The sequence below is a fragment of the Triticum urartu genome, chromosome 7A (genome assembly GCF_056163025.1).
Source record: "Triticum urartu cultivar PI428250 chromosome 7A, HENAU_Tu73, whole genome shotgun sequence".
Taxonomy (NCBI): Eukaryota; Viridiplantae; Streptophyta; class Magnoliopsida; order Poales; family Poaceae; genus Triticum; species Triticum urartu.
In genome coordinates, this window is record NC_141879.1 from 747602828 (window position 1) to 747623190 (window position 20363).

General features: G+C 45.4%; 1 protein-coding gene across 1 annotated transcript in view; it reads right to left on the reverse strand.

Annotated features, from left to right (window-relative positions):
- LOC125519604 (putative disease resistance protein At1g50180) overlaps positions 1 to 20363 on the reverse strand; it is a 31855-nt gene that overhangs the window by 1030 nt on the left and 10462 nt on the right. The window contains exon 4 of the mRNA XM_087534294.1: positions 19570 to 19611. Within this exon, the coding sequence (XP_087390420.1) occupies positions 19570 to 19611 (42 nt within the window). The remainder of the gene's footprint in view (positions 1 to 19569; positions 19612 to 20363) is intronic.

The following is a 20363-nucleotide window of genomic DNA, read 5'->3' on the forward strand; positions in this document are numbered from 1 at the left end:
CTGCGCCATTACTAGTTCAAACTAGTAATGGCGCACCACAACCACGGTGCGCCCCTACTGACAATTATATTTTTTTGGCAAAACTAGTAATGGTGCACCCCCAACTGGTGCGCCATTAGTAATCAGGGTTACTAATGGCGCATGTTTAGGTGGTGCGCCATTAGTAACCTAAGACCGGCTAGATATTTTGGACAGCCACCTAACACACTCACTTTCCCCACTTCATTCTCTCCACCTCCTCCTCCAAGCTTGTCTTGGCTGCCTCCTCCTCCTCACCTCATTTGCACCATAGATTTGTTGGAAATATGCCCTAGAGGCAATAATAAATTAGTTATTAATATATTTCCTTGTTCATGATAATCGTTTATTATCCATGCTAGAATTGTATTGATAGGAAACTCAGATACATGTGTGGATACATAGACAACACCATGTCCCTAGTAAGCGTCTAGTTGACTAGCTCGTTGATCAATAGATCGTTACGGTTTCCTGACCATGGACATTGGATGTCATTGATAACGGGATCACATCATTAGGAGAATGATGCGATGGACAAAGACCCAATCCTAAGCCTAGCACAAGATCATGTAGTTCGTATGCTAAAGCTTTTCTAATGTCAAGTATCATTTCCTTAGACCATGAGATTATGCAACTCACGGATACCATAGGAGTGCTTTGGGTGTGCCAAACGTCACAACGTAACTGGGTGGCTATAAAGGTACACTACAGGTATCTCCGAAAGTGTCTGTTGGGTTGGCACAAATCGAGACTGGGATTTGTCACTTCGTATAAACGGAGAGGTATCTCTGGGCCCACCCGGTACGACATCATCATAATGTGCACAATGTGATCAAGGAGTTTATCACGGGATGATGTGTTACGGAACGAGTAAAGAGATTTGCCGGTAACGAGATTGAACAAGGTATCGGGATACCGACGATCGAATCTCGGGCAAGTGTCGTACCGATAGACAAAGGGAATTATATACGAGATTGATTAAGTCCTTGACATCGTGGTTCATCCGATGAGATCATCGTGGAACATGTGGGAGCCAACATGGGTATCCAGATCCCGCTGTTGGTTATTGACCGGAGAGTCATCTCGGTCATGTCTGCATGTCTCCCGAACCCGTAGGGTCTACACACTTAAGGTTCGGTGACGCTAGGGTTATAGAGATATTAGTATGCGGTAACCCGAAAGTTGTTCGGAGTCCCGGATGAGATCCTGGAGGTCACGAGGAGTTCCGGAATGGTCCGGAGGTAAAGATTTATATATGGGAAGTCTTGTTTTGGTCGTCGGAAAAGTTTCGCGCATTATCGGTATTGTACCGGGAGTGCCGAAAGGGGTCCGGGGGTCCACCAAGGGGGTCCACCTGCCCCGGGGGGCCACATGGGCTGTAGGGGTGTGCGCCTTGGCCTATATGGGCCAAGGGCACCAGCCCCAAGAGGCCCATGCGCCAAGAGATAAGGGAAAGGAAGAGTCCTAAAAGGGGAAGGCACCTCCCAGGTGCCTTGGGGAGGAGGGACTCCTCCCTGGCCGCACCCTTCCTTGGAGGAAGGGCCAAGGCTGCGCCCCCCCTCTCCCTTGGCCCTATATATAGTGGGGGAAAGGGAGGGCAGCCGCACCTAAGCCCTGGCGCGTCCCTCTCCCTCCCATGACACATCTCCCTCCTCCCGCAGCGCTTGGCGAAGCCCTGTTGGAATCCCGCTACTTCCACCACCACGTCGTCGTGCTGCTGGATCTCCATCAACCTCTCCTTCCCCCTTGCTGGATCAAGAAGGAGGAGAAGTCGCTGCTCCGTACGTGTGTTGAACGCGGAGGTGCCGTCCTTTCGGCGCTAGGATCATCGGTGATTTGGATCACGACGAGTACGACTCGATCAACCCCGTTCTCTTGAACGCTTCCGCGTGCGATCTACAAGGGTATGTAGATCCACTCCTCCCTCGTTGCTAGATGACTCCATAGATTGATCTTGGTGATGCGTAGAAAATTTTGAATTTCTGCTACGTTCCCCAACAGTGGTATCAGAGCTAGGTTTATGCACAGTTTCTATGCACGAGTAGAACACAAAGTAGTTGTGAGCGTTGATTTTGTTCAATATGCTTACCATTACTAGTCCAATCTTGATTCGGTGGCATTGTGGGATGAAGCGGCCTAGACCGACCTTACACGTACTCTTACGTGAGACTGGTTCCACCGACTGACATGCACTAGTTGCATAAGGTGGCTAGCGGGTGTGTGTCTCCCCCACTTTAGTCGGATAGGATTCGATGAAAAGGGTCCTTATGAAGGGTAAATAGCAATTGGCATATCACCTTTTGGTTTTTGCGTAGGTAAGAAACGTTCTTGCTAGAAACCCATAGCAGCCACGTAAAACATGCAAACAAAAATTAGAGGACATCTAACTTGTTTTTGCAGGGTATGCTATGTGATGTGATATGGCCAAAAGGATGTGATGAATGATATATGTGATGTATGAGATTGATCATGTTCTTGTAATAGGAATCACGACTTGCATGTCGATGAGTATGACAACCGACAGGAGCCATAGGAGTTGTCTTAATTTATTTATGACCTGCGTGTCAACATAAACGTCATGTAATTACTTTACTTTATTGCTAACCGTTAGCTATAGTAGTAGAACTAATAGTTGAGGAGACAACTTCATGAAGACACGATGATAGAGATCATGATGATGGAGATCATGGTGTCATGCCGGTGACGATGATGATCATGGAGCCCCGAAGATGGAGATCAAGAGGATCAAAGTGATGATGGCCATATCATGTCACTATTTGATTGCATGTGATGTTTATCATGTTTATGCATCTTGTTTACTTAGAACGACGGTAGTAAATAAGATGATCCCTCATAATAATTTCAAGAAAGTGTTCCCCCTAACTGTGCACCATTGCGACAGTTCGTTGTTTCAAAGCACCACGTGATGATCGGGTGTTAGATTCTAACGTTCACATACAACGGGTGTAAGACAGATTTACACATGCGAAACACTTAGGTTGACTTGACGAGCCTAGCATGTACAGACATGGCCTCGGAACACAAGAGACCGAAAGGTCGAGCATGAGTCGTATGGTAGATACGATCAACATGAAGATGTTCACCGATGATGACTAGTCCGTCTCACGTGATGATCGGACACGGCCTAGTTGACTCGGATCATGTAATCACTTAGATGACTAGAGGGATGTCTATCTGAGTGGGAGTTCACAAGATGAACTTAATTATCCTGAACATAGTCAAAAGGTCTTCGCAAATTATGTCGTAGCTCGCGCTTCAGTTCTACTATTTAGATATGTTCCTAGAGAAAATTTAGTTGAAAGTTGATAGTAGTAATTATGCGGACTAGGTCCGTAAACTGAGGTTTTTCCTCATTGCTTCATAGAAGGCTTATGTCCTTAATGCACCGCTCAGTGTGCTGAACCTCGAACGTTGTCTATGGATGTTGCGAACATCTGACATACACATTTTGATAACTACATGATAGTTCAGTTAAACGGCTTAGAGTTGAGGCACCGAAGACGTTTTGAAACGTCGCGAAACATATGAGATGTTTCGAGGGCTGAAATTGGGATTTCATGCTCGTGCCCACGTCAAGAGGTATAAGACCTCCGACGATTTTCTTAGCCTGCAAACTAAGGGAGAAAAGCTCAATTGTTGAACTTGTGCTCAGATTGTCTAAGTACAACAATCGCTTGAATCGAGTGGGAGTTGATCTTCCAGATGAAATAGTGATGGTTCTCCGAAGTCATTACCACCAAGCTGCTTGAGCTTCGTGATGAACTATAATATATCAGGGACGTATATGATGATCCTTGAGATATTCGCGATGTTTGACACCACAAAAGTAGAGATCAAGAAGGAGCATCAATTGTTGATGGTTGGTGAAACCACTAGTTTCAAGAAGGGTAAGGGCAAAAAGGGATGCTTCATGAAACGGCAAATCAGCTGCTGCTCTAGTGAAGAAACCCAAGGTTGAACCCAAACCCGAGACTAAGTGCTTCTGTAATAAAGGGAACAGCCACTGGAGCAGAATTACCCTAGATACTTGGTAGATAAGAAGGCTGGCAAGGTCGATAGAAGTATATTGGATGTATTATGTTAATGTCTACTTTACTAGTACTCCTAGTAGCACCAGGGTATTAGATACCGGTTCGGTTGCTAAGTGTTAGTAACTCGAAATAAAAGCTATGGAATAAACGAAGACTAGCTAAAGGTGAGATGACGATATGTGTTGGAAGTATTTCCAAGGTTGATCAAATATCGTACGCTCCCTCTACCATCGAGATTGGTGTTTGCGTTGAGCATAGACATGATTGGATTATGTCTATCGCAATACGGTTATTTATTTAAAGAGAATAATGGTTACTCTGTTTATTTGAATAATACCTTCAATGGTCTTGCACCTAAAATGAATGGTTTGTTGAATCTCGATCGTAGTGATACACATGTTCATGCTAAAAGATAGTAATGATAGTACCACCTACTTGTGGCACTGCCACGTAAGTCATATCGGTATAAAACGCATGAAGAAGCCCCATGTTGATGGATCTTTGGGCTCACTCGTTTTTGAAAAGTTTGAGGCATGCGAACCATGTCTATTGGTGTATATGCATGAAGAAACTCCATGCAAATGGACCGTTTGGACTCACTTTATTTTGAATCACTTGAGACATGCAAATCATACCACATGGGCAAGATGACTGAAAGCCTCATTTTCAGTAAAATGGAACTAGAAAGCAACTTGTTGGAAGTAATACATTTGATGTGTGCAGTCCAATGAGTGCTGAGGCATGTAGTGGATATCGTTATGTTCTTACTTCACAGATGATTTGAGTAGATGTTGAGTATATTTACTTGATGAATCACGAGTCTGAATTATTGAAAGGTTCAAGTAATTTCAGGGTGAAGTTGAAAGATCATCGTGACAAGAGGATAAAATATCTATGATATGATCATAGAGATGAATATCTGAATTATGAGTTTGGCACAGAATTAAGACATTGTGGAAATTGTTTCACAACTAATACAGCCTGGAACACCATAGTGTGATGGTGTGTCCGAACATCATAACTGCACCCTATTGGATATGATGCATACCATGATGTCTCTTATCGAATTACCACGATAGTTTATGGGTTAGGCATTAAAGACAACCACATTCACTTTAAATAGGGCACCACGTAATTCCGATGAGATGACACCATATGAACTATGGTTTAGAGAAACCTAAGCTGTCATTTCTTAGAAGTTTGGGGCTGCGACGCTTATGTGAAAAAGTTTCAGGCTGATAAGCTCGAACCCAAAGCGGATAAATGCATCTTCATAGGACACCCAAAATAGTTGGGTATACCTCCTGTCTCAGAACCGAAAGCAATAAGGGATTGTTTCTAGAATCGGGTCCTTTCTCAAGGAAAAGTTTCTCTCAGAAGAATTGAGTGGGAGGATGGTGGAGACTTGATGAGGTTATTGAACCGTCTCTTCAACTAGTGTATGGCAGGGCACAGGAGTTGTTCCTGTGGCACCTACACCAATTGAAGTGGAAGCTTATGATAGTGATCATGAAACTTCAGATCAAGTCACTACCAAACCTCGTGGGATGACAAGGATGCGTACTACTTCAGAGTGGTAGGTAATCCTGTCTTGGAAGTCATGTTGCTAGACAACAATGAACCTACGAGCTATGGAGAAGCGATGGTGGGCCCGGATTCCGATAAATGGCTCGAGGCCATAAAATCGAGAGAGGATCCATGTATGAAAACAAAGTGTAGACTTTGGCAGAACGGCTCGATGGTCGTAATGCTATTGAGTACAGATGGATTTTAAAAGGAAGACGGACAATGATGGTAAATATCACCATTAAGAAAGCTCGACTTGTCATTAAGATGTTTCCCGACAAGTTCAAGGAGTTGACTACGATGAGACTTTCTCACTCGTAGCGATGCTAAGAGTCTGTTGGAATTAAATTAGCGATTACTGCATTATTTATGTAATCTTGTAGATAGGATGTCAAAACATTGTTTCCTCGATGATTTTCTTGAGGAAAGGTTGTATGTGATACAACCGGAAGGTTTTGTCAATCCTGAAAGATGCTAATAAGTATGCAAAGCTCCAGCAATCCTTCTAAGGACTGGAGTAAGCATCTCGGAGTTGGAATGTATGCTTTGATAAGATGATCAAAGTTTTGGGTGTATACAAAGTTTATGAGAAACTTGTATTTCCAAAGAAGTGAGTGGGAGCACTATAGAATTTCTGATAAATATATGTTGACATATTGTTGATCAGAAATGACGTAGAATTTCTGGAAAGCATATAGGGTTATTTGGAAAATATTTTTCAATGGAAAGCCTGGATTAAGCTACTTGAACATTGAGCATCAAGATCTATAAGGATAGATCAAAATTCGTAATGGTACTTTCAAATGAGCACATACCTTGACACGATCTTGAAGGTGTTCAAGATGGACCAGTCAAAGAAGGAGTTCTTGCCTGAGTTGTAAGGTATGAAGTTAAGACTTAAAGCTCGACCACGGCAGAAGAAAGAGGAAGGACGAAGGTCGTCCCCTATGCTTTTGTCATAGGCTCTATACGGTATGCCATGCTATGTACCGCACCTGAAATGTGCCTTGCCATGAGTCAGTCAAGGGGTACAAGAGTGATCCAAGAATGGATCACAAGACAGCGATCAAAGTTATCCTTAGTAACTAGTGGACTAAGGAATTTTCTCGATTATGGAGGTGGTAAAAGAGTTCGTCGTAAAGGGTTACGCCGATGCAAACTTTGACACTAATCCAGATTATTCTGAGTAGTAAACTGGATTCGTATAGTAGAACAGTTATTTGGAATAGCTCCAAATGTAGCGTAGTAGTTGCATCTACAAGATGACATAGAAATTTGCGAAGTACATACGGATCTGAAAGATTCAGACCCGTTGACTATAACATCTCTCACAAGCATAACATGATCAAACCCAGAACTCATCAAGTGTTAATCACATGGTAATGTGAACTAGATTATTGACTCTAGTAAACTCTTTGGCTGTTAGTCACATGGGGATGTGACCTTGAGTGTTAGTCACATAGCGATGTGAACTGGATTATTGGCTCTAGTGCAAGTGGGAGACTGTTGGAAATATGCCCTAGAGGCAATAATAAATTAGTTATTATTATATTTCCTTGTTCATGATAATCGTTTATTATCCATGCTAGAATTGTATTGATAGGAAACTCATATACATGTGTGGATACATAGACAACACCATGTCCATAGTAAGCCTCTAGTTGACTAGCTCGTTGATCAATAGATGGTTACGGTTTCCTGACCATGGACATTGGATGTCACTGATAACGGGATCACATCATTAGGAGAATGATGTGATGGACAAAGACCCAATCCTAAGCCTAGCACAAGATCATGTAGTTCGTATGCTAAAGCTTTTCTAATGTCAAGTATCATTTCCTTAGACCATGAGATTGTGCAACTCCCGGATACCGTAGGAGTGCTTTGGGTGTGCCAAACGTCAGAACGTAACTGGGTGGCTATAAAGGTACACTACAGGTATCTCCGAAAGTGTCTGTTGGGTTGGCATGAATCGAGACTGGGATTTGTCACTTCGTGTAAACGGAGAGGTATCTCTGGGCCCACTCGATAGGACATCATCATAATGTGCACAATGTGATCAAGGAGTTTATCACGGGATGATGTGTTACGGAACGAGTAAAGAGACTTGCCGGTAACGAGATTGAACAAGGTATCGGGATACCGACGATCGAATCTCGGGCAAGTGTCGTACCGATAGACAAAGGGAATTGTATACGGGATTGATTAAGTCCTTGACATCGTGGTTCATCCGATGAGATCATCGTGGAACATGTGGGAGCCAACATGGGTATCCAGATCCCGCTGTTGGTTATTGACCGGAGAGTCATCTCGGTCATGTCTGCATGTCTCCCGAACCCGTACGGTCTACACACTTAAGGTTCGGTGACGCTAGGGTTATAGAGATATTAGTATGCGGTAACCCGAAAGTTGTTCGGAGTCCCGGATGAGATCCCGGACGTCACGAGGAGTTCCGGAATGGTCCGGAGGTAAAGATTTATATATGGGAAGTCTTGTTTTGGTCGCCAGAAAAGTTTCGCGCATTATCGGTATTGTACCGGGAGTGCCGAAAGGGGTCCGGGGGTCCACCAAGGGGGTCCACCTGCCCCGGGGGGCCACATGGGCTGTAGGGGTGTGCGCCTTGGCCTATATGGGCCAAGGGAACCAGCCCCAAGAGGCCCATGCGCCAAGAGATAAGGGAAAGGAAGAGTCCTAAAAGGGGAAGGCACCTCCTAGGTGCCTTGGGGAGGAGGGACTCCTCCCTGGCCGCACCCTTCCTTGGAGGAAGGGCCAAGGCTGCGCCCCCCCTCTCCCTTGGCCCTATATATAGTGGGGGAAAGGGAGGGCAGCCGCACCTAAGCCCTGGCGCCTCCCTCTCCCTCCCATGACACATCTCCCTCCTCCCGCAGCGCTTGGCGAAGCCCTGTTGGAATCCCGCTACTTCCACCACCACGCCGTCGTGCTGCTGGATCTCCATCAACCTCTCCTTCCCCCTTGCTAGATCTAGAAGGAGGAGACGTCGCTGCTCCGTACGTGTGTTGAACGCGGAGGTGCCGTCCGTTCGGGGCTAGGATCATCGGTGATTTGGATCACGACGAGTATGACTCCATCAACCCCGTTCTCTTGAACGCTTCCGCGCGCGATCTACAAGGGTATGTAGATCCACTCCTCCCTCGTTGCTAGATGACTCCATAGATTGATCTTGGTGATGCGTAGAAAATTTTGAATTTCTGCTACATTCCCCAACAAGATTCACCCAAATTAAGTGGTTAAATTACCTTTTTCTGATAGGTAAGTAAGGGGAAAGCTGTTGGAAATATGCCCTAGAGGCAATAATAAATTGATTATTATTATATTTCCTTGTTCATGATAATTGTTTATTATCCATGCTAGAATTGTATTGATAGGAAACTCAGATACATGTGTGGATACATAGACAACGCCATGTCCCTAGTAAGCCTCTAGTTGACTAGCTCGTTGATCAATAGATGGTTACGGTTTCCTGACCATGGACATTGGATGTCGTTGATAACGGGATCACATCATTAGGAGAATGATGTGATGGACAAGACCCAATCCTAAGCATAGCACTAGATCGTGTAATTCGTATGCTAAAGCTTTTCTAATGTCAAGTATCATTTCCTTAGACCATGAGATTGTGCAACTCCCGGATACCGTAGGAATTCTTTGGTTGTGCCAAACATCACAACGTAACTGGGTGGCTATAAAGGTACACTACAGGTATCTCCAAAAGTGTCTGTTGGGTTGGCACAAATCGAGACTGGGATTTGTCACTCCGTGTGACGGAGAGGTATCTCTGGGCCCACTCGGTAGGACATCATCATAATGTGCACAATGTGATCAAGGAGTTGATCACGGGATGATGTGTTATGGAATGAGTGAAGAGACTTGCCGGTAACGAGATTGAACAAGGTATCGGGATACCGACGATCGAATCTCAGGCAAGTATCATACCGATAGACAAGGGAATTGTATACGGGATTGATTAAGTCCATGACATCGTGGTTCATCCGATGAGATCAGCGTGGAACATGTGGGAGCCAACATGGGTATCCCGATCCCGCTGTTGGTTATTGACCGGAGAACGTCTCGGTCATGTCTGCATGTCTCCCGAACCCGTAGGGTCTACACACTTAAGGTTCGATGACGCTAGGGTTATAAAGGAAGTTTGTATGTGTTTACCGAATGTTGTTCGGAGTCCCGGATGAGATCCCGGACGTCACGAGGAGTTCCGGAATGGTCCGGAGGTAAAGATTTATATATGGGAAGTCCTGTTTTGGTCACCGGACAAGTTTCGGGGTCACCGGTATTGTACCAGGACCACCGGAAGGGTCCCGGGGGTCCACCGGGTGGGGCCACCTACCCCGGGGGGCCACATGGGCTGTAGGGGTGTGCGCCTTGGCCTATATGGGCCAAGGGCACCAGCCCCAAGAGGCCCATGCGCCAAGAGATAAGGAAAGGAAGAGTCCTAAAAGGGGAAGGCACCTCCTAGGTGCCTTGGGGAGGAGGGACTCCTCCCTGGCCGCACCCTTCCTTGGAGGAAGGGGCAAGGCTGCGCCCCCCTCTCTCCCTTGCCCCTATATATATTTGGGGGGTGGGAGGGCAGCCATACCAATGTTCTGGTGCAGCCCTCCCCTTCTCCCAAGTACTTCTCCTCTCCCGTGGTGCTTGGCGAAGCCCTGCAGGATTGCCACGCTCCTCCACCACCACCACGCCATTGTGCTGCTGCCGGATGGAGTCTTCCTCAACCTCTCCCTCTCTCCTTTCTGGATCAAGGCGTGGGAGACATCGTCGGGCTGTACGTGTGTTGAACGCGGAGGTGCCGTCCGTTCGGCACTAGGATCTCCGGTGATTTGGATCACGACGAGTACGACTCCATCAACCCCGTTCTCTTGAACGCTTCCGCTTAGCGATCTACAAGGGTATGTAGATGCACTCTCCTTCCTCTCGTTGCTGGTCTCTCCATAGATAGATCGTGGTGACACGTAGGAAAATTTTGAATTTATGCTACGTTCCCCAACAGTGGTATCAGAGCTAGGTCTATTGCGTAGTTTCTATGCACGAGTAGAACACAAAGTAGTTGTGGGCGTTGATTTTGTTCAATATGCTTACCGTTACTAGTCCAATCTTGATTCGGCGGCATCGTGGGATGAAGCGGCCCGGACCGACCTTACACGTACTCTTACATGAGACTGGTTCCACCGACTGACATGCACTAGTTGCATAAGTTGGCTAGCGGGTGCCTGTCTCTCCCACTTTAGTCGAATCGGATTCGATGAACAGGGTCCTTATGAAGGGTAAATAGCAATTGGCATATCACGTTGTGGTTTTGCGTAGGTAAGAAACGTTCTTGCTAGAAACCCATAGCAGCCACGTAAAACATGCAAACAACAATTAGAGGACGTCTAACTTGTTTTTGCAGGGTATGCTATGTGATGTGATATGGCCAAGAAGAATGTGATGAATGATATGTGATGTATGAGATTGATCATGTTCTTGTAATAGGAACCACGACTTGCATGTCGATGAGTATGCCAATCGGCAGGAGCCATAGGAGTTGTCTTAATTTATTTATGACCTGCGTGTCAACATAAACGTCATGTAATTACTTTACTTTATTGCTAACCGTTAGCTGTAGTAGTAGAAGTAATAGTTGGCGAGGCAACTTCATGGAGACACGATGATGGAGATCATGGTGTTATGCCGGTGACGATGATGATCATGGAGCCCCGAAGATGGAGATCAAGAGGAGCAAAGTGATGATGGCCATATCATGTCACTATTTGATTGCATGTGATGTTTATCATGTTTATGCATCTTGTTTACTTAGAACAACGGTAGTAAATAAGATTATCCCTCACTAAAATTTCAAGAAGGTGTTCCCCCTAACTGTGCACCGTTGCGACAGATCGTTGTTTCGAAGCACCACGTGATGATCGGGTGTTAGATTCTAACGTTCACATACAATGGGTGTAAGACAGATTTACACACGCGAAACACTTAGGTTGACTTGACGAGCCTAGCATGTGTACAGACATGGCCTCGGAACACAGAAGACCGAAAGGTCGAGCATGAGTCGTATGGTAGATACGATCAACATGAAGATGTTCACCGATGTTGACTAGTCCTTCTCACGTGATGATCGGACACGGCCTAGTTGACTCTGATCATGTAATCACTTAGATGACTAGAGGGATGTCTATCTGAGTGGGAGTTCATAAGGTGGACTTAATTATCCTGTACATAGTCAAAAGATCTTTGCAAATTATGTCGTAGCTCGCGCTTCAGTTCTACTGTTTAGATATGTTCCTAGAGAAAATTTAGTTGAAAGTTGTTAGTAGAAATTATGCGGACTAGGTCTGTAAACCGAGGATTGTCCTCATTGCTTCATAGAAGGCTTATTTCCTTAATGCACCGCTCAGTGTGCTGAACCTCGAACGTTGTCTGTGGATGTTGCGAACATCTGACATACACATTTTGATAACTACGTGATAGTTCAGTTAAACGGTTTAGAGTTGAGGCACCGAAGACGGTTTTTGAAACATCGCGAAACATATGAGATGTTTCGAGGGCTGAAATTGGAATTTCAGGCTCGTGCCCACGTCAAGAGGTATAAGACCTCCGACGATTTTCTTAGCCTGCAAACTAAGGGAGAAAAGCTCAATTGTTGAGCTTGTGCTCAGATTGTCTGAGTACATCAATCATTTGAATCGAGTGGGAGTTGATCTTCCAGATGAGACAGTGATGTTTCTCCAAAGTCATTGCCACCAAGCTGCTAGAGCTTCGTGATGAACTATAATATATCAGGGACATATATAATGATCCTTGAGATATTCGCGATGTTTGACACCACGAAAGTAGAAATCAAGAAGGAGCATCAATTGTTGATGGTTGGTGAAACCACTAGTTTCAAGAAGGGCAAGGGCAAGAAAGGGATACTTCATGGAATAACAAATCAGTTGCTGTTCTAGTGAAGAAACCCAAAGTTGAACCCAAACCCGAAACTAAGTGCTTCTGTAATAAGGGGAACAGCCACTGGAGCAGAATTACCCTAGATACTTGGTAGATGAGAAGGCTGGCAAGGTCGATAGAAGTATATTGGATATACATTGTGTTGATGTGTACTTTACTAGTACTCCTAGTAGCACCAGGGTATTAGATACCGTTCGGTTGCTAAGTGTTAGTAACTCGAAATAAAAGCTACGGAATAAACGGATACTAGCTAAAGGTGAGCTGACGATATGTGTTGGAAGTGTTTCCAATGTTGATAAGCATCGCACGCTCCCTCTACCATCGAGATTGGTGTTTGCGTTGAGCATAGACATGATTGGATTATGTCTATCGCAATACGATTATTCATTTAAGGAAAATATGGGTTACTCTGTTTATTTGAATAATACCTTCAATAGTCTTGCACCTAAAATGAATGGTTCATTGAATCTCGATCATAGTGATACACATGTTCATGCCAAAAGATAGTAATGATAGTACCACCTACTTGTGGCACTGCCACGTAAGTCATATCGGTATAAAACGCATGAAGAAGCTCCATGTTGATGGATCTTTGGGCTCACTCGTTTTTGAAAAGTTTGAGACATGCGAACCATTTCTATTGGTGTATATGCATGAAGAAACTCCATGCAAATGGACCGTTTGAACTCACTTGATCTTGAATCACTTGAGACATGCAAATCATACCACATGGGCAAGATGACTGAAATCCTCGGTTTCAGTAAAATGGAACTAGAAAGCAACTTGTTGGAAGAAATACATTTTGATGTGTGCAGTCCAATGAGTGCTGAGGTGTGTAGTGGATATCGTTATGTTCTTACTTCACAGATGATTTGAGTAGATGTTGAGTACATTTACTTGATAAATCACGAGTCTGAATTATTGAAAGGTTCAAGTAATTTCAGGGTGAAGTTGAAAGATCGTCGTGACAAGAGGATAAAATATCTATGATATGATCATAGAGATGAATATCTGAATTACGAGTTTGGCACAGAATTAAGACATTGTGGAAATTGTTTCACAACTAATACAGCCTGGAACACCATAGTGTGATGGTGTGTCCGAACATCATAACTGCACCCTATTGGATATGATGCATACCATGATGTCTCTTATCGAATTACCACGATAGTTTATGGGTTAGGCATTAGAGACAACCACATTCACTTTAAATAGGGTACCACGTAATTCCGATGAGATGACACCATATGAACTATGGTTTAGAGAAACCTAAGCTGTCATTTCTTAAAAGTTTGGGGCTGCGACGCTTATGTGGAAAAGTTTCAGGCCGATAAGCTCAAACCCAAAGTGGATAATTACATCTTCATAGGACACCCAAAACAGTTGGGTATACCTCCTGTCTCTGATCCGAAAGCAATAAGGGATTGTTTCTGGAATCGGGTCCTTTCTCGAGGAAAAGTTTCTCTCAAAAGAATTGAGTGGGAGGATGGAGGAGACTTGATGAAGTTATTGAACCGGCTCTTCAACTAGTGTGTGACAGAGCACAGGGAGTTATTCCTGTGGCACCTACACCAATTGAAGTGGAAGCTTATGATAGTGATCATGAAACTTCAGATCAAGTCACTACCAAACCTCGTGGGATGACAAGGATGCGTACTACTTCAGAGTGGTACGTAATCCTGTCTTGGATGTCATGTTGCTAGACAACAATGAACCTACGAGCTATGGAGAAGCGATGGTGGGCCTGGATTCCGAGAAATGGCTCGAGGCCATAAAAATCCGAGAGAGGATCCATGTATGAAAAACAAAGTGTAGACTTTGGCAGAACGGCTTGATGGTCGTAAGGCTGTTGAGTACAGATGGATTTTAAAAGGAAGACAGACAATGATGGTAAGTATCACCATTAAGAAATCTCGACTTGTCATTAAGATGTTTTCCGACAAGTTCAAGGAGTTGACTACGATGAGACTTTCTCACTCGTAGCGATGCTAAGAGTCTGTTGGAATTATATTAGCAATTACTGCATCATTTATGAAATCTTGCAGATAGGATATCAAAACATTGTTTCCTCGACTATTTTTGAGGAAAGGTTGTATGTGATACAACCGGAAGGTTTTGTCAATCCTGAAATATGCTAATAAGTATGCAAAGCTCCAGCAATCCTTCTGAGGACTGGAGTAAGCATCTCGGAGTTGGAATGTATGCTTTGATGAGATGATCAAAGATTTTGGGTGTATACAAAGTTTATGAGAAACTTGTATTTCCAAAGAAGTGAGTGGGAGCACTATAGAATTTCTGATGAGTATATGTTGTTGACATATTGTTGATCAGAAATGACGTAGAATTTCTGGAAAGCATATAGGGTTATTTGGAAAGTGTTTTTCAATGGAAAGCCTGGATTAAGCTACTTTAACATTGAGCATCAAGATCTATAAGGATAGATCAAAACGCTTAATAGTACTTTCAAATGAGCACATACCTTGACATGATCTTGAAGGTGTTCAAGATGGATCAGTCAAAGAAGGAGTTCTTGCCTGAGTTGTAAGGTATGAAGTTAAGACTTAAAGCTCGACCACGGCAAAATAGAGAGAAGGGACGAAGGTCGTCCCCTATGCTTAAGACGTAGGCTCTACAGTATACTATGCTGTGTACCGCACCTGAAGTGTGCCTTGCCATGAGTCAGTCAAGGGGTACAAGAGTGATCCAAGAATGGATCACAGGACAGCGGTCAAAGTTATCCTTAGTAACTAGTGGACTAAGGAATTTTTCTCGATTATGGAGGTGGTAAAAGAGTTCGTCGTAAAGGGTTACGTCGATGCAAGCTTAACACCTATCCGGATAGCTCTGAGTAGAGATACCGGATACGTATAATGGAGCAACAATTTAGAATAGCTCCAAGTAGAACAGTTATTTCGAATGGCTCCAAATGTAGCGTAGTAGTTGCATCTACAAGATGACATAGAAATTTGCGAAGTACATACGGATCTGAATGTTGCAGACCCGTTTACTAAAACCTCTCTCACAAGCAACATGATCAAACCTAGAACTCATTGAGTGTTAATCACATAGTGATGTGAACTAGACTACTGACTCTAGTAAACTCTTGGGTGTTAGTCACATGGCGATGTGACCTGTGAGTGTTAATCACATGGCGATGTGAACTGGATTATTTACTCTAGTGCAAGTGGGAGACTGTTGGAAATATGCCCTAGAGGCAATAATAAATTGATTATTATTATATTTCCTTGTTCATGATAATCGTTTATTATCCATGCTAGAATTGTATTGATAGGAAACTCAGATACATGTGTGGATACATAGACAACACCATGTCCCTAGTAAGCCTCTAGTTGACTAGCTCGTTGATCAATAGATGGTTACGGTTTCCTGACCATGGACATTGGATGTCGTTGATAACGGGATCACATCATTAGGAGAATGATGTGATGGACAAGACCCAATCCTAAGCATAGCACTAGATCGTGTAATTCGTATGCTAAAGCTTTTCTAATGTCAAGTATCATTTCCTTAGACCATGAGATTGTGCAACTCCCGGATACCGTAGGAATGCTTTGGGTGTGCCAAACGTCACAACGTAACTAGGTGGCTATAAAGGTACACTACAGCTATCTCCGAAAGTGTCTGTTGGGTTGGCATGAATCGAGACTGGGATTTGTCACTCCGTGTGACGGAGAGGTATCTCTGGGCCCACTCGGTAGGACGTCATCATAATGTGCACAATGTGATCAAGGAGTTGATCACGGGATGATGTGTTATGGAACGAGTAAAGAGACTTGCCGGTAACGAGATTGAACAAGGTATCGGGATACCGACGATCGAATCTCGGGCAAGTATCATACTGATAGACAAGGGAATTGTATACGGGATTGATTAAGTCCTTGACATCGTGATTCATCCGATGAGATCATCGTGGAACATGTGGGAGCCAACATGGGTATCCAGATCCCGCTGTTGGTTATTGACCGGAGAACGTCTCGGTCATGTCTGCATGTCTCCCGAACCCGTAGGGTCTACACACTTAAGGTTCGATGACGCTAGGGTTATAAAGGAAGTTTGTATGTGGTTACCAAATGTTGTTCGGAGTCCCGGATGAGATCCCGGACGTCACGAGGAGTTCCGGAATGGTCCAGAGGTAAAGATTTATATATGGGAAGTCCTGTTTTGGTCACCGGACAAGTTTCGGGGTCACCGGTATTGTACCGGGACCACCGGAAGGGTCCCGGGGGTCCACCGGGTGGGGCCACCTGCCCCGGGGGGCCACATGGGCTGTAGGGGTGTGCGCCTTGGCCTATATGGGCCAAGGGCACCAGCCCCAAGAGGCCCATGCGCCAAGAGATAAGGAAAGGAAGAGTCCTAAAAGGGGAAGGCACCTCCTAGGTGCCTTGGGGAGGAGGGACTCCTCCCTGGCCGCACCCTTCCTTGGAGGAAGGGCCAAGGCTGCGCCCCCCTCTCTCCGTTGCCCCTATATATATTTGGGGGGTGGGAGGGCAGCCATACCAATGTTCTGGTGCAGCCCTCCCCTTCTCCCAAGTACTTCTCCTCTCCCGTGGTGCTTGGCGAAGCCTTGCAGGATTGCCACGCTCCTCCACCACCACCACGCGTTGTGCTACTGCTGGATGGAGTCTTCCTCAACCTCTCCCTCTCTCCTTGCTGGATCAAGGCGTGGGAGACATCGTCGGGCTGTACGTGTGTTGAACGCGGAGGTGCCGTCCGTTCGGCACTAGGATCTCCGGTGATTTGGATCACGACGAGTACGACTCCATCAACCCCGTTCTCTTGAACGCTTCCGCTTAGCGATCTACAAGGGTATGTAGATGCACTCTCCTTCCTCTCATTGCTGGTCTCTCCATAGATAGATCTTGGTGACACGTAGGAAAATTTTGAATTTATGCTACGTTCCCCAACAAAAGCTTTCTTTATGTTGTAGATCTACTTTTTTCTCCCTCCAACAACGTGCACATGCACTTTTTATGGCCTAGCTAGATCTACGTATGTTTGTGGTGCTGCATATGTTTGTGGTGTTGCATATATGTTTGTGTTTGCAGGTACCGGTATTTGAAATGTGAAAGTTGCCAATATTTTGTTGGAATGTTGATTCATTTCCGTTTCGGCGAGAATTTGGCACTACGCATTCTTTTTTATCCTATTTTTAGGCAAAGTCATGCCAAACTTTTTCTTGGTTCTAAAATATCATTTTGCTCTACCCTGCAGGCGACCATGGTCCGCATGATGACTGAAGGCATCGCGAATAGGTTTTTGAGCTCCGTGAAGGCCGAGATGCTTCAAAAGAACGAGACGGAGATAAGATGTCCGTGTCAAAGATGCAAGCTGAAGAGCCTTATTGCGGACCCGGATTCCGGGCAGGTGCGGGACCACCTGTTCTTGCGTGGTTTCATGGATGGCTGTCGGTGGCAATGTGATGAAGATGACTATGAAGTCGTCCATGGGGGTCAGGCAAGAAATGAGGAAGGGTAGTAAGACAACCACCGCGGTGAGGGCGGGCGAGAAGACAAAGAATCTCCAGGACATGATCACGACGGTGATGCTGTACATAGTCATCATGTAGAAGATGTCGGACATGATGATGAGGAAGATTAAGACGAAGGGCATGATCATCAAGATGAATATGCCGGAGCGGACGACGATGGACCATCGATGGGCTGGGTGCAGGACCCTCATATTCAAGAGCTGCTTCTCAAGTAGACGGATAACGCAAGAGCTGCCGCCCGAGAGAAAGCCAAGCTGGATCAACTGGAGATAGACGCGGTTACTCCATTGTATGAAGGATATAGGCCTCAGGATACCCACCTGAAAGTAACGCTCATGGCTCTGGAGATGAAGGTAAAACACAAAATGACCGACGAATGCTTCGACGAGAACATGACATTCTGGCACAAACGTCTTCCCAAGGGGACCAAGTGCCCGACCAGTTTCAAGGAGGAAAAGAAAATCATGTGTCCTCTGGATTTACCGCATGTGAAATACCATGTGTGCATGAACAATTGCATCATTTATCGGGACGAGCACGCGGAGTCTACCATATGTCCGGTGTGCGGCGTCACTCGATACAAGAAGAGGAAAAAAGCTCCTCGAAAAGTGGTGTGGTACTTTCCGATCACTCCTCGTCTGCAGTGGTATTTCGCGGACCCTAAGCTAGCAAAGCTCCTGCGTTGGCACGCAGATAGGGAGGAGAAGAAGCGAGAAGATGACGGAAATGATCCGGGGATAAATAAAAAAGATAAGATGCTGAGTCACCCTAAGGATGCGAGCCAGTGGCAAGCGTTGAACTTCGAACACTCAGAATTTAGGGACGATCCAAGGAACATCGTGCTGGGCGCGAGCACCAATGGAGTCAATCCGTTTGGCAGCCAGAGAAGCACACATAGCACCTGGCCTGTGTTTGTGTGGATGTATAACCTTCCCCCTTGGTTGTGCATGAAGAGGAAGTACATTCACATGAGTATGCTAATTGAAGGGCCGAAACAACCAGGGAACGACATCAATCTGTATCTGGGGCTGCTGAAAGAGGAGCTAGACACGCTGTGGAAAACGCCAGCCAATACATGGGACGCCGCAGAGAAAGAATATTTCCCTATGAGAGTCGCACTGCTCATGACGGTGCACGACTATCTCGGTTACGGATATCTCGCGGGGCAGGTGGTCCAAGGATTTTCTGGATGCGTCAGGTGCATGGATGACACAACATATCACCAGCTAGATAGAGATCCCGGATCTTCGAAAACCGTGTTCATGGGACATCGAAGGTGGCTTCGCGACGATGACCCATGGAGAAAACGCAAGGATCTGGTCGATGGTGAAACCGAACCCCGAAGACGCCCACGTACGACGAGCGGCGAGGAAATAGACGAGCTGTTGAAAAATTGGAAAGATTGCCCACTGTCGGGAAAGAAGCAAAAGGCGCCAGAGCTGGGAAAGAAGCGAAAGGCGCCAGAGCCGCTGCTGAAGGTATGGAAAATGAGATCTGTTTTCTGGGACTTGCCGTACTGGAAGATCCACAGTGTCTCACAGCCTTGATGTCATGCATATCACGAAGAACGTGTGCGAGAGTCTGCTTGGTACACTTCTCAACATGCCAGGGAGGACCAAAGATGGGCCGAAAGCAAGGGCAGACTTGAAATCAGTGGGTATCAGGGAGGAGCTTCACGCTAATGATGATGATGATGATGATGATGATGATGATGATGAGGCGAAGCAGGACACGGAAAGTCGTCGCAAAGGCAAAAAGGCCAAGAAGACCGGAAATGACTACCCTCCCGCGTGCTTCACTCTAAGTCAGGAGGAGATCGAGCAATTTTTCACATGCCTCGTAGGAGTAAAACTTCCTTACGGTTACGCGGGGAAGATAAGAAGATACCTAGACTCAGTGAAGCAGAAGTTCAGCGGGATGAAGTCTCACGACTGTCACGTGCTGATGACGCACATACTTCCAGTTGCAAACCATGGGATTATGGACGCGCACATCCGTGAAACGCTATTTGGCCTATGCAACTTTTTCGACGTCATCTCTCGGAAGTCGGTTGGTGTGAGGCAACTCAGAAGGCTATAGGAAGAGATCGTGGTGATACTATGCGAGCTTGAGATGTACTTCCCGCCCGCATTCCTCGATGTTATGGTGCATCTGCTGGTCCATATCATGGAGGATATCATCCAACTCGGGCCGACGTTCCTGCACAGCATGATGCCGTTCGAAAGGATGAATGGTGTCATCAAAGG